This window comes from Cryptotermes secundus, unplaced genomic scaffold (assembly GCF_002891405.2).
Source record: "Cryptotermes secundus unplaced genomic scaffold, Csec_1.0 scaffold693, whole genome shotgun sequence".
NCBI classification, from domain to species: Eukaryota; Metazoa; Arthropoda; class Insecta; order Blattodea; family Kalotermitidae; genus Cryptotermes; species Cryptotermes secundus.
Genome location: NW_019722434.1, coordinates 1,113,548 through 1,126,028, shown reverse-complemented (window position 1 = coordinate 1,126,028; position 12,481 = coordinate 1,113,548). Strand labels below are relative to the sequence as shown.

General features: G+C 44.0%; 2 protein-coding genes across 3 annotated transcripts in view; one reads left to right on the top strand and one right to left on the bottom strand.

The window, feature by feature from the left end:
• Positions 1–12,481, top strand: part of LOC111861484 (NACHT and WD repeat domain-containing protein 2) — a 47,155-nt gene that overhangs the window by 32,740 nt on the left and 1,934 nt on the right. For both annotated transcript variants that reach the window (XM_023846105.2, XM_033750316.1), the window contains 10 exons: positions 677–871; positions 1,389–1,500; positions 3,838–4,091; positions 5,501–5,612; positions 5,691–5,944; positions 6,466–6,668; positions 7,680–7,879; positions 8,478–8,647; positions 9,925–10,083; positions 12,041–12,230. In XM_023846105.2, coding sequence (XP_023701873.1) covers positions 677–871; positions 1,389–1,500; positions 3,838–4,091; positions 5,501–5,612; positions 5,691–5,944; positions 6,466–6,668; positions 7,680–7,879; positions 8,478–8,647; positions 9,925–10,083; positions 12,041–12,230 — 1,849 coding nt within the window. The remainder of the gene's footprint in view (positions 1–676; positions 872–1,388; positions 1,501–3,837; positions 4,092–5,500; positions 5,613–5,690; positions 5,945–6,465; positions 6,669–7,679; positions 7,880–8,477; positions 8,648–9,924; positions 10,084–12,040; positions 12,231–12,481) is intronic.
• LOC111861449 (syndetin) overlaps positions 9,929–12,481 on the bottom strand; it is a 33,098-nt gene continuing 30,545 nt past the window's right edge. Inside the window, exon 19 of the mRNA XM_033750317.1 lies at positions 9,929–10,011. Within this exon, the coding sequence (XP_033606208.1) occupies positions 9,962–10,011 (50 nt within the window). The 3' untranslated portion in view covers positions 9,929–9,961. The remainder of the gene's footprint in view (positions 10,012–12,481) is intronic.

Genomic DNA, 12,481 nt, shown 5'->3' with positions numbered 1-12,481 from the left:
ATTTTGAAGAAATAAAAGTAGGCTTATGAGATCACCTTGCTGTCTGTTTCCTGTATGTCTGAATGTGTATGACCACTAACAACTTCAGAATGCCTGAACCAATCTTTATGAAACTTGGTATCTATATCCTGGCACCCAAGCCCATCTCAACCGCACATTACATAAATCGCTCCCCTCAGAAATATCTGTGTTACAGCTTCTCAAATTTCTGTGGAAGATCCTTCATATTGCTCGAACGGCTGTATCAGGCTTCTCGAAACTTGGTAAGTATATATCTCGCTACCTGAGGCCATCTCAACGGCGTACATCACAAATCCTTCCCTTTAGTAAGGCCGACGCTGCAACCTGCACTGCACCCGAATGCAATTAGGTCTTCCAAGAGCTCTTTATATGACCTTCCTAACGGTCACCTTTATTAAGAGTTCTTTTACCAAAACTTTGTAAGCATTTCTGTTTCCTCCTCCCCCATGAGACACGTCCTTCAAATTTCATATTTCTTGATTTAATCACCCTGATAATATTTGGCCAAGAGAACAAATCATGAAGCTCCTCATTACGCGATTTTATTGAACCTCCTGGTTTTTCCTTCCTCTTCGGTCCAATATTCTTTTCAGAAAACTGTTCTCAGTCTATCTTCTTTCCTTAACATTAGGCACCTCTGTTGAACAAATCATAGGTGCCGGTTCAACATGCGCGGTCAGCTGGAAGAGACGTGCGCGAGCCCTGAGGACCCCAGCAGGGGCTCCCTGCTGACCATGGAGTTCACAGCTCTCGACAGATACAGGATGCTCTTCTGGAACGGGTCTCTGGAGAACCCGAGCCTAGTTCTGCACACGGCGAACCCAACCCTAGAGCCTTTCTGCTTCCACAGGTAACTGCCGGCAGGAACTGACACGCGCATTCGGGTAGTTTTGCTGAAATTTGTGACTCATTCAAATTTTACTTGAAATCGGACAAAAATAACCGACATTACACGGAGACTTACACATGTCTGCGCATTTCTCGATCCATCCTAACACGCGAAGATTACCGAGCACTGAACAGTGGATTTCCGGGCACACACAAAGATAACTAATATCTCTCACTGTCGATAACAATTAAGGGCAACTTCCTGTAAACCGAATTCACAGGCCTACATATATATAAACATGTATATTTTATTATAACATAGTTCTATATAATAGCCTAAATCCTCCTTTACGATTATCTAAATGTATGTCTAAACATTTCAGCTGATCACAACAAATCCTCGACCGCGTTAATTACAGCTTGCTCCGCAGACCGCGCCTCTAACACTTCTGCACTAATGTCCCACCACCTCAGGCAGGAGCGGAGTACAGTTATTTTGACTGAGCACAGTTCGAATTTCGTGCCCCGTTGTGTTTCAGTGCCATGGCGATGACCCAGGACAAATCCAGTATCTACTGCTGCAAGGGGGAGGGCCACTATGGGGTGTCGCTGTACCGTGCCGATCCTGAATCTTCGCAGTGGATATTGCAGGTAACTGCTGGAGGGACCAGTTTGTCGCCATATCGCTTCCATGCAAGTCGGAAGAACCAGTAGTTGGCAGTGTTTCAGTCAGCATTGCAGTGTCCACCATTGTCGGTAAATATGTAAGCTACATTATATGAGACAAACTCCGTCTTAAGTGCAACAATTTAATTTAGTTCTTTCTTCTTTCCTTCCTCTGCACTACATGTTTCGGCCCTAAATGGCCATCATCGGGTGTATATTCTTACGTAGCTGCTACACTACCCGTAGTTTAAAATTTAAAACACCAGTTTTTCCAATTGTATATATGTATAAAATCTTTGTTAACCTACACACGTCAATTTGATTTCCAAAACTGTCACTTTTTAAAACTTCAATTTCAATTTAAAATGTCTTTAAATTTTCCGTTCTTTTTCTTTTTCCAAATTTTAAAAGTTTGACGTGTATAGGTTAACAAAGATTTTATACATAGGGGAAGGTTGCTATCGATGGGCCACTTTAACAAAACGCTCCTTAAAATCGTCAAATTTGGGAATTTTAGAGTTTTGTACATGTTAATGTAAATATTACTTTTCATACTACACATATCTAGAAGTAGACGTTGCAATTATGAAAGGTTAAGTAAATATTGGGAAAATAAAAATAAGTGTCATTGGCCCAATGAAGGAAACCGGTCGCCTTCATTGGGCCGGGGAGTTTCCATGAATGGGCCGGTAGCTATTTTATTTTTTAATACAGTATCGCCTTAATACAAGTCAGTAAAATGTTTAAAACTATTTTGAGCATGATTCGTAAATATTAAATGCTGATTAGAGACCAACACAGACCACAGAAAATATATTGAAACATATTAAAGATAGCTTCGCATTATTCACACGGAATCATTAAATGCTACTTTAAAATCAGGAGTAGGATTTTTGTTTACTCTTTTGTAACCATAAAATAATGTGAGAATCTACGAAATAACATCGAATTTTGTTTATTAGAAACNAGGCGTAAATTACGCATGAAATAATGAAAATCATTACGATAATTTCAATAAAATATTCATTTTACACACGAATGAGGGATACTCAGATTTAGATTAATACAATTATTTTTATAATAAAGAAAATGAGATTATATAATTATAGATTTAATTACTCCTGATAGGTTTCTACACAATCAGATACGACATTTTATTGTACAACTCGAAAAAGTTGCAAAAATATTAGCCTCGATATGGTTTCCATGGTTGGGCCACCAGCCCATTCATAGCAACTCAGGCTGGCCCATTGAAGACAACTAGCAGACCGTATGTAATACGTCCGTGACTTCGGTTATAACAAAGTAAACTTCCATTGTTAATATGGCTAAATAGCGCTGATTTAACACAGTTTTAAATATTATCAGTAACAACTAAAACACTATTAACGTCTCACTGATATCCATATTTTGTTGACATTGAAAATTTTGAAGAAAAGTACAAAAAGCTTACCTTCTTGCATAGGAACCTTGTCTGTGCGTGGATCAACTCACAGTCAAGATGGCGATTTTCAAGCTTCATGTAGTACACTAAACAGTCACAATGTAGAGCCTACTGTCAATAACTACAAAATAATGGAGGTGGCCCATCGAAGGAGCCGGCCCATCGATAGCAGCCTTACCCTACATACAATAGGAAAGACTGGTGTCTTAAATTTTAAACTACGGGCAGTGTAGCAGCTACGTAAGAATATACACCTGATGATGGCCATTTAGGGCCGAAACATGTAGTGTAGAGGAAGGAAAGAAGAAAGAACTACAATGAAATTGTTGAACTTAAGACGGAGTTTGTCTCATATATTGTGTGAGTGTAACAGGATGCTTAAATATAATATTATATAAGCTACTCCTGTAACAGGCCGTGGAAGCCCATAGGTTTGCGAGACTTCGATGGTCCCACATTTTCTAGACAATCGGTTCACAGATGGCGGTGAGGTTTTCAGCCTTACGCCACCCTTTACCCCCAGGAAGATTCCTGGTACTCAATTCTGTTAGAGGCTGAGTCGACCCCAGGGCCATAGGGCGGCTGGAAGGATTCGTTCAATCGGAAAGGCCAATGGCCTTATCGGAAATAGAACCCGCGACATCCTGGCTTGTGGCACAGTGCCTCAAGCAGCTACACTACTTCTAACAGCAGCTGATCCTCGTTACATAGCCTCCGCACGGACCGCACATAAGACGTCTCTTCCGTTATTGCATGTTCTCCAGTTGCCGGGGAAACGTGTTCCCTAGCAAAGGCTGCTGTACTGTTGCCTGTTTGCAGTGGGTCTACATGTAACACAGAATGATGACGTAACGACGCATGCGTTGCCGTGCTTGCAGAGGGAGCTGCCCCGGGCGGACAAAGACGAGCTGGAGGTGTTGCTGCAGCTGAAGCTGGACCGCGACGAGACCACGCTCCTGGGCACCTCCGGCAACGGCTTCGTGGTCTGGGAACTTGCGGATGGGGGCCGCCATCCCAACAGGGCCGTCGTGCTTCGCCTCCCTCACGGCGTTCGCAACATCTCCACCCGCGCTCTGTGCTCCAACTCCTGCATGGTCTCTGCTGCGAGGGACTACGTGGTCGCGGGCGTCAGGTCAGCCGGAAGTGGCCATGCTTCTGAGGGAGGGACCGAGCCTGAATCTCGGCTAAGCTTCCTCACTCTATCCAAAGAGAGAGCACCTCAACCACTTCCTTGCAAATTATTGTCTATTTATTATTCGCTGTCGTCTTGTCATCCTATAACATACTGTCACGTGATGGAGTGACTACAGACGGGGCTTGGATTACTGGCTCGATTTATTGCACACTATAATACACAACTCGTGACTACACTTTACAGTTCACTGTTACACACTCACTGGTGTTCTCAGTCTGTTGCAGTCTCCACTAGTCGTTGCCTGGTAATGGATCCTGCCGATGGTGAATCTTCATATCCCGTGCTCACGCCCTTGTCAGCTGACAATATCCCACGACTGACTAAATCCTAAACTTCTCCCTTTTATGACCCCTTAACACGAACCGCGCAGAAAACTCCGCTTCTCATTGTTGTAGTTTAATCGTTTCCGTGGGGTCATATTTGTTTGCTAATCCGTTACTCAGTAACGGCTGCCGTATGTTTGCTTATCTCGCGGTCGTTGCCCAGCAACGGGTCTACTCGCTACAATATATTCTGAGCTACTAACAGGATCGTTAAAAGCCCCCTGATGCTCATCTTACAATGAATGAACGGAATATCCCCTTCGTCAATCATGTAAAATACCTGGAGGTAATCCTCGATGAGAGGATTGTGTGGAGACTGCACCCCATCCCAAGAAACTTATAAAATTTCAGCTGTATAAATGTTGTTAAATAATATACGAGTTGATGAAGATTACTGTTTTCCGAGATGCTACGCCTTGTATTCTAACAGATCGTTACTGACCGGCATTTCGGAGGAACGTGCTGCATCCATCTTCAGGGTAGAAGATAAAACCGAGAAATATTAGTCTGAATACCGAAGTCTTGTAACAGGAGAAAGTACTGTTAGGTCTATTGCAGATTCAACGGGAAAATGTGGCAGTTAGCGTCTGGTGTCACGGTTTTCACAGATGTACCTTCCACTGGTCCACTCTTGCATGTTACAGCCCTCGAGGGACACTTCGAAATCGCGGTTTCACTGAAAATGCACGCTATGAACTTCGAAAGTTCTGGGAAGACAGCTTCAGAGGAAAAGCAAGACGATAACGATCTTGATGTTTGCCCTCTTTTTGAGCAAAGTTCGACAGAATAACCCCTCTCGCTGCCATCTTCTGGCGCCATCGTAACTAACCGAAGAGTTTTTGTAGAAACGACATAACAAGGAAACATTCTGACAAACACTGGCCGGTTTGGTCTATTTATATGTAGGTCATGATGCCATGACAAGAAAAGTACCTCAGCTGTAATTTGAGGCTGGAATTCCCTGTGTTGCAGTTGTAATATTCCTGCTTCCTTTATAACGCTTTTCGCATTTCACTTCTGCAGGAAGAATCTGTATGTGTGGAGAATGGCCTCCGGGAAGCTGATGAAGGTGCTGGATGCGCACTTCGGTAGGATCATCGCGCTGGAGCCACTTGTCATTGGGAACTGGAACTCTGTGAGTAGCTCTGCACCACACTGGCAACAAGGACAGTCAGGATCCCTTCTTTGCACTCGTTGGCATACTTTTGTGCAGGTGATCACCTCGTCCATCGACCGCACAGTGAAGGTGTGGAACATCAACAATATTTTCGAGCAGGTGCATGTGATTGACAGACACGAGGTACAGATCGACTCCATCAGCCTGTGCCAGTCTGCTGAGCTGGCCATCACGGTGACCAGGGGATGCGTGGGCGTCTGGGACATGCAGATTGGGCGCCTCGCTGCGCGGCTGGCGGACAGCCCACTGGGCGCCATAGTGACGCATGCAGCCATCACTGCGGATAGCAAGTTAGTATTACTTTCAAGGCCCTTATTCACTTCTTACAGAACCAAACGTGCATTATATTTAGCGCAGAACATTACTGGGCCCTATCTTGTGTCATCTTGGTCCATTTGACATTCCAAGAAGCTCAATTTTAATAATATCATCTCATTTACAGTTAGTTTCCCCAAGAGTTATGTTTCTCGAAGGTTTTGAAATTAATAATTTATCTGAATATCTGGAGCGATCGCAACGAGTAATCTCCAAATTATATTCATATTCCCCGTGTCTGTCTGTCTGTCCACATGTAATAACTCAAGAACCAACAAACGGACTTTCGTGAAGTTCTGTATTTATCAATTTGACTGAAAAGTACAGGCAAATTCTAATTTTAGTTAAAATCGGACGGCAATAACAGACAATTCATACGAGGCCTTACATGCTTGTCTGCGCGAAACTCGCTAAACATGTAACGCAGCCAGAAACAGGTCTGTAGATAAGGACGGTCGGAGCGTGCAAGCCACATCCATCTGTGTCGCGCCGACAGGTACATCGTGTCCGCGGAGTCCGGCAACATTCTGATCTGGAACCGCGTGACGGAGCAGGTTCTGTTCAAGGAGGAGCAGCCGGGCGTGAGGCAGATCACGTTGCTGGACGGTGGGCAGCGGTTCCTGGCCATTTCCAGACCTGCTGAGAGCGGAGCTGACGTCACTCGAATCAACGCCACTATCGTCACTCGCACTATCCCAGGCAAGCCACTGCAATCGCTTTATCACATTCATCGAGTCAGGGCAGTACAACCACTGCATCTGATGTTGAGGAAAGGCCAAAATATAGGTTAAGTTACTCATAGTAGCCTTTAATAAAAGGTAGAGCAATCCCTGTAGCAGGCCGTGAAGGCCCATTGAGTTGTGGAACATCGAGGACCCTACATCTTCTAGACAGTCGGCTCACAGATGGCGGTGTTGTCAGCCTTACGCGCGAACCGCCCTTTACCCCTCAGGAAAATTCCTGGTACTCATTTCCGTCAAGAGGCTGAGTCGACCCCAGGACCATAGTGCGGCTGGAAGGATTAGGTCTTTTGAAAAATATCCAATGACTCATCGGCAATCGAAACCGCGACCTTCCTGCTTGTAGCACTGTGCCTCAACCAACTACGCTGCGGCAATGCGGAAGTAAGATCTGTTACTGACATGCAGTCAGGTGCGTGAGGTCATTGGATCTTTTTCAATTGACCTTATCCTTCCAGCCGCACTATGGCCCTGGGGTCGACACAGCCTCTAACAGAAATGAGTATCATGAATCTTTCTGTGGGGTAAAGGGCGACCGGCGTGTAGGGTTGACAACCTTACCGTCATCTGTGAGCCGGTTGTCTATAAAATGTAGGAGCCTCGACGTCTCACAACCTTATGAGCCTTCACGGCCTGTTACAGGGATAGCTTTACTTGTCGCTGAAGATTACATCTCCTGGGATTTAACGGCGTGCAGTCTAGTACAAGTTGACCCACGTTTCGGAGGAAAGTACTCCTTCGGTCTTCAGGGACGAAGAAGTCAAGCAAGCAGTGAGCAGAGCTACTGGGCTTACTCTTACACCCTGAAGACGGAGGAAGAAAGTTCATCCACCTATCAGTGAACTTCTAACGGACTACATGGCGTTAAATCCCACAAGTTCTCCTCACAGCTGCCCCTGTGAGAACCCCAAACCTAACAGTCGTGCTCGCTAGGCTAACAGCGCGTCTTCTTGCGTCATATGTGATGCAGATGGTGTGCGCGCCTACTCAACAGAGTATCCTGTGCGGTGTGTGCCAGGCACACCATTCAAACCGGCTGTGGTGACATGTGATGGGATGAACATCGTACTGATTGGTGCTGATAAGGGCAGTCGTGACGCCATCTTTGTGTTTAATGCCCGGAATGGCTCTCTTGTGAACAAGATTCCCCTGAAGCAGTCAGCTACTAAGGTACGCTGTTTGCTTTCTTTACGGTTTGATGAATATAAGCCTCCATGCTCCTCCATCGTCTCAACACCCCTCCTATTTCACTTCTGTGGAAACCACGGAAAACATCTCAGGAAGCCTAATGCCATAGCTCAGGTGGTCAGTCACTGGCTTCTCAACGTTGTGGCCTGAGTTCCATCGGAGGTCAGGCCATATGTGATTTATGATGGACGAAGTGGAATTGGAGCAGGTTTCCTCGAAGTACTTCAGTTTCCCCTGCCAATTCTCATTCCACCAACTGTTCCACATTCATCATTCTATCATCAACGCAGTTTACTTTTGATACTGGCTGCATCTTAAATAACGACTCTAAAAAGAAATACAAACTTAAGATGAGGATGTTATCATGGTTTCACTCAATCCCTCCAGCCAAATGCAGGTTAGGCAACAACAACTTCCTTCAAATCGTTTCCAATCGATCAGTCACCCCATCATCTCACACCATGTAATCTGGATTCTGGCAGCATCCTCAAATACCCTCCTCTCCTGGAAATCATCAGTTGGCACTAGTAGTAGCAAGTAGTATGGCAGCAGGAGTGACAGTGTGTCAGTTCGTCCTCAGGACATCAGCATGCTGATCGCCATGCGACACAAGGCCCATCTGGTGGCAGCCATCGACTCTGACAAGGGCACCATCCTGGATATCCGCAAGAAAAACATCGTGAGAACCGTCCCCAAGTGGAGTGGGGGCTGCACAAAGGATGGCCGCTATGGCCTGTATGCCCCTTCAAGGTCAGGACAAAAAGCACCAGTTACGTTTAGATCAAGTCAGGTGACTAAGTTTCGAGGTTTTTTATGGAGATGAATGTACAGATTGTGTGGTCTTCTGAGATGTTTCATCGCATAGTCTTCCACGTGTGCACCAATGTTTCCACTGTCAATCACGAAGATGGAGACTTTGTGTTCCTCTTAAATATGAATAACCATGTACTAGACTACACGAGGTCATACACATAATCTAGAAGACCACAGAATTAATCTTCACCATTACAAAAACCCGAAATCATGTACATATTTACAACATATCTTTCTAATCTTCCATTTTAAATAACACCGCCCCATCTACAACCTGGTCTCGCCTTGTGGCATTACAATGAAAGTTTTCTATGCATTTGTTTTCTGCAATGCATACTGCACGTTCAGTCAAGTTCATATCTTCATCTCATATCACAGATAAAAGTGAAAGTAAAGCTATCCCTGTAACAGGCCGTGAAGACCCATGGGGTTGTGAGACGTTGAGGGTCCCACATTATCTAGACAATTGGCTCAAAGATGGCGGTAAGGTTGTCAGCCTTACCCGCTGGCCGTGCTTTACTCCCCAGGAAAATTATTTAATTAATTCCTGGTACTCATTTCTGTTAGAGGTTGAGTGAACCCCAGGGCCATAGAAGTATAAACTGAAATGATATGTTATTACTCAACTAACATAACCCCAATCTTACAGAAGGGATCTTTTATTAAAAATATGTCCATTTCGTGAAATTCCATACCATTAATTCTAATTAATCTTACCACTGATCTTCATGTTATAAGTGGAGATGTGTTCCTCCAGAAATTACTTCACTCCACAGTTGTAATGAAATTCACTTTTTATTTAAATATAGGAAATGCACTGCACAATATAAAATAAAATTGGAATAGCAAGCACATTACCAGCGTTCCCTGTGTGTCACTGATGCATGCATAAGAGACAGCCAATGGGCAGCTACATATTTTCCTTATATCATCAATTTGTGCACATATGATCTGAATTTCTTTGATTAATCATTTTTACAGAAATATTGCTGGTTCAGTTTACTGTTTCTTTGTATTTTGCTTTTAAAGAAATTTAATGTTCACCCAAATTTCCATATGAGTCAATATACGGGCTGTATCATTAATTTTATAGTAACGTTTTATAATGTCTATCAGGACAAAATTCCATAATCTGGATGCCTGTAACACAAGTGGGTGCACTGTACAAAGTTCATATTAACTGGAACAGAATGTTTCTTCTTGTGGCTCTGTAGGGGAGGATTGGAGCTCCTGGAACTGAAGCGTGGACACTCAGTGAAGACTTTCATCCCGAAGGTGGCAGAAGGAGTCTTCACAGTGATCTGCATGTTCAACCAGACAGATGAGTACGTCCTGTACTATCATAGCGGCAAGAAGACACTTAGGGTCTTCAGGTATGCACCAGTGAATGACAAACTCATAATGAGAGTTCATAGCAATTTTGCCTAGGTTCAGACCTCAACCCAGAGGCCAGTTGCCCTGGTTTTCTTCAATCCTTGCAAGAAAATCCTGGGATAGCTCTTCAAAATTAGACCAATATTGTTTCCTTCCACATCCCTGTCAATTCATTATGCCTACTTACCTTATTTAAAAAAAATAAAACGAGGCTTATGAGACCATTTGCTTCTCTGTGTGCCCCCTAACTCCTGAGAGCTAGAATGGCGGATCCAAAAGAGACAGCCATTGCTAGGAAATCACTTGCTAAACATGTTCCTGTGGCAATGAATATACATGTGACAATAGAACTGTTGGACATGATGTTTTCTATGCAGTTTGTGTCTCAACAAATACTCAGTATGTAAGGTAAAGTAAAGGTCAAGTTGTCCCTGTGCTTAATTAATTAAGCACCACACCATGAAGATGTATGGGGAGTGGAAATATAGCTCAGCCATTCTTGACCTCAGCACTAGACTGAGGTGAGTGGTCAGCTTCACGGCACAGCCACTTTACCCCATGCAAACCTCTGGTACCCATTGGATAGGAGGCTGGGTGGGTCCCCGAGCTGGTCTGGATGCTGTGGACAAATGGGAAACCTTGCCCTTGCCAGGATTTGAACCCTGGCCATCCAGCCTGTAGCCCATCACTATACTGGCTGAACTTTCCTGACTCCTAAATACTCAGTACGTACTGAAAGGAAAGTAAGCGATTAGTTCTGCTCAGAACTTCTTGAATATTTATCATCCTATCATTCAACATGCCAGTAAATTAACCAGACAAAGACAGTAATACATTGGTCAATGGAACAGAGGACACCAATTTTGTGATTTCATTTATTCACTTCCTACCATAATAATATGATGACATGGCACACACCATTAGAAATCAAGTGAATGTTGGGACTGCAGTCCAAAATCATGTTGGAGACTGAATCTGCCTGCCGTTTTTATTACACCTAGCTTTCTTACTTACTTACTCCTTGGCTCTATGCTCCTGTAAGAACACTGGCCTCCTTTACAACATGTGCCCATTTATTCCTACATTTTCCTTTCCACCTAGTCAGTTTCAGCTCCTGTAAATAATTCTCTACATCTTCCAGCCATCCATAAATTCTTGTCTTCAGACTTTTTGCAGCCTTCTGCCTTACTTTAAAATATGTTCTTCTGCCTTAGTTGTTTGACCCACTCTACTCACTAGCCCCCAACCTTTCCAAGCCTCTCCGTTTAGTACCAGATACAAGAAAATTGGTTCTATGTAATTCCCTCAGTTCTTGGTTAGTTCTGATTCTTAAAGCCCCTTGTTCAGTCACTGGTACATACACCACCCTCCTGTCCTGAACAAACTGAGCACACTCCAAGCATCACAATATAATGCACTGTCCTTGCAAACTTTCTTCAGTCACTTCCCTAAATTATCTCTCCAGTATCCATCATTAGGTTTCCAAGGTGTGGTTGTTATACCCAACCTCAAGTATCAGGTGCTACCCTTTAATCTCCCCACTACTTCAAGAGTCATTTGAGCAGCAGCTTATAGACTCACTAACTCAGATGTGCAGGTCATCAGGGTGCATAAACCTCCCTGGAACTTCAAAGCAGTAGCTTCAGTGACCCTACCAAGAGCTTGCACCCTGACTAAGAGATTTACAGTTGAGCAAGTCATGCATACCCCCCACCATTTTAAAGTTGGGGGTCAATCACTATATTTGTCATGACCTTCAGCTTTTAAGAGGTTCTGCCATAGGCTGGACAAACATTCAGAGAAAACACACAGCTCTTCTACTTTCATTCCCAGAATTAAAACAACTCTACAAAATGTAGGCCAGTGGTTTGTGATGTGTCAGAAGCAGAATGTACCCAGTATATGGAAGATGTGAAACCACTGTGAGCCTAACAAAGTTGTGTGTTCCAACTGCAGGACTTCAGATGCAAAAATGATCGCCAACTTCCGAATGCAGGCAGAACTGAGTGCAGTTGAGAGCACAGAAGATGGTAAGAACATCGTGTTGGGAACAGTGGATGGCTGCGTGTCTGTGCTTGCCCTTGCAGACCCAGCTAAACCAGAGATGAAGGAGTATTTGGCAGGTCTGCCCTCTCGGGATGAGGAGGTATTTATGTGCCTTCAGTTCATAGTAAGCAGTGTGACAACATTAGAGTTAAACTTCCCAGCATTTTATGGAACCTGAAGGTTCATTACCATGTTCACAAAAGCACTCCACTGGTCATATCTATCCAGCTTTGCCACCATTCGTGCTACACGCCAAGCCCATCTCATCCTCCTTGACTTCATCATTGTAATTATACTTGGCAAGGAGTACAAGTTATGAAGCTCCTCATTATGCAGTTTTCTCCAACCTTC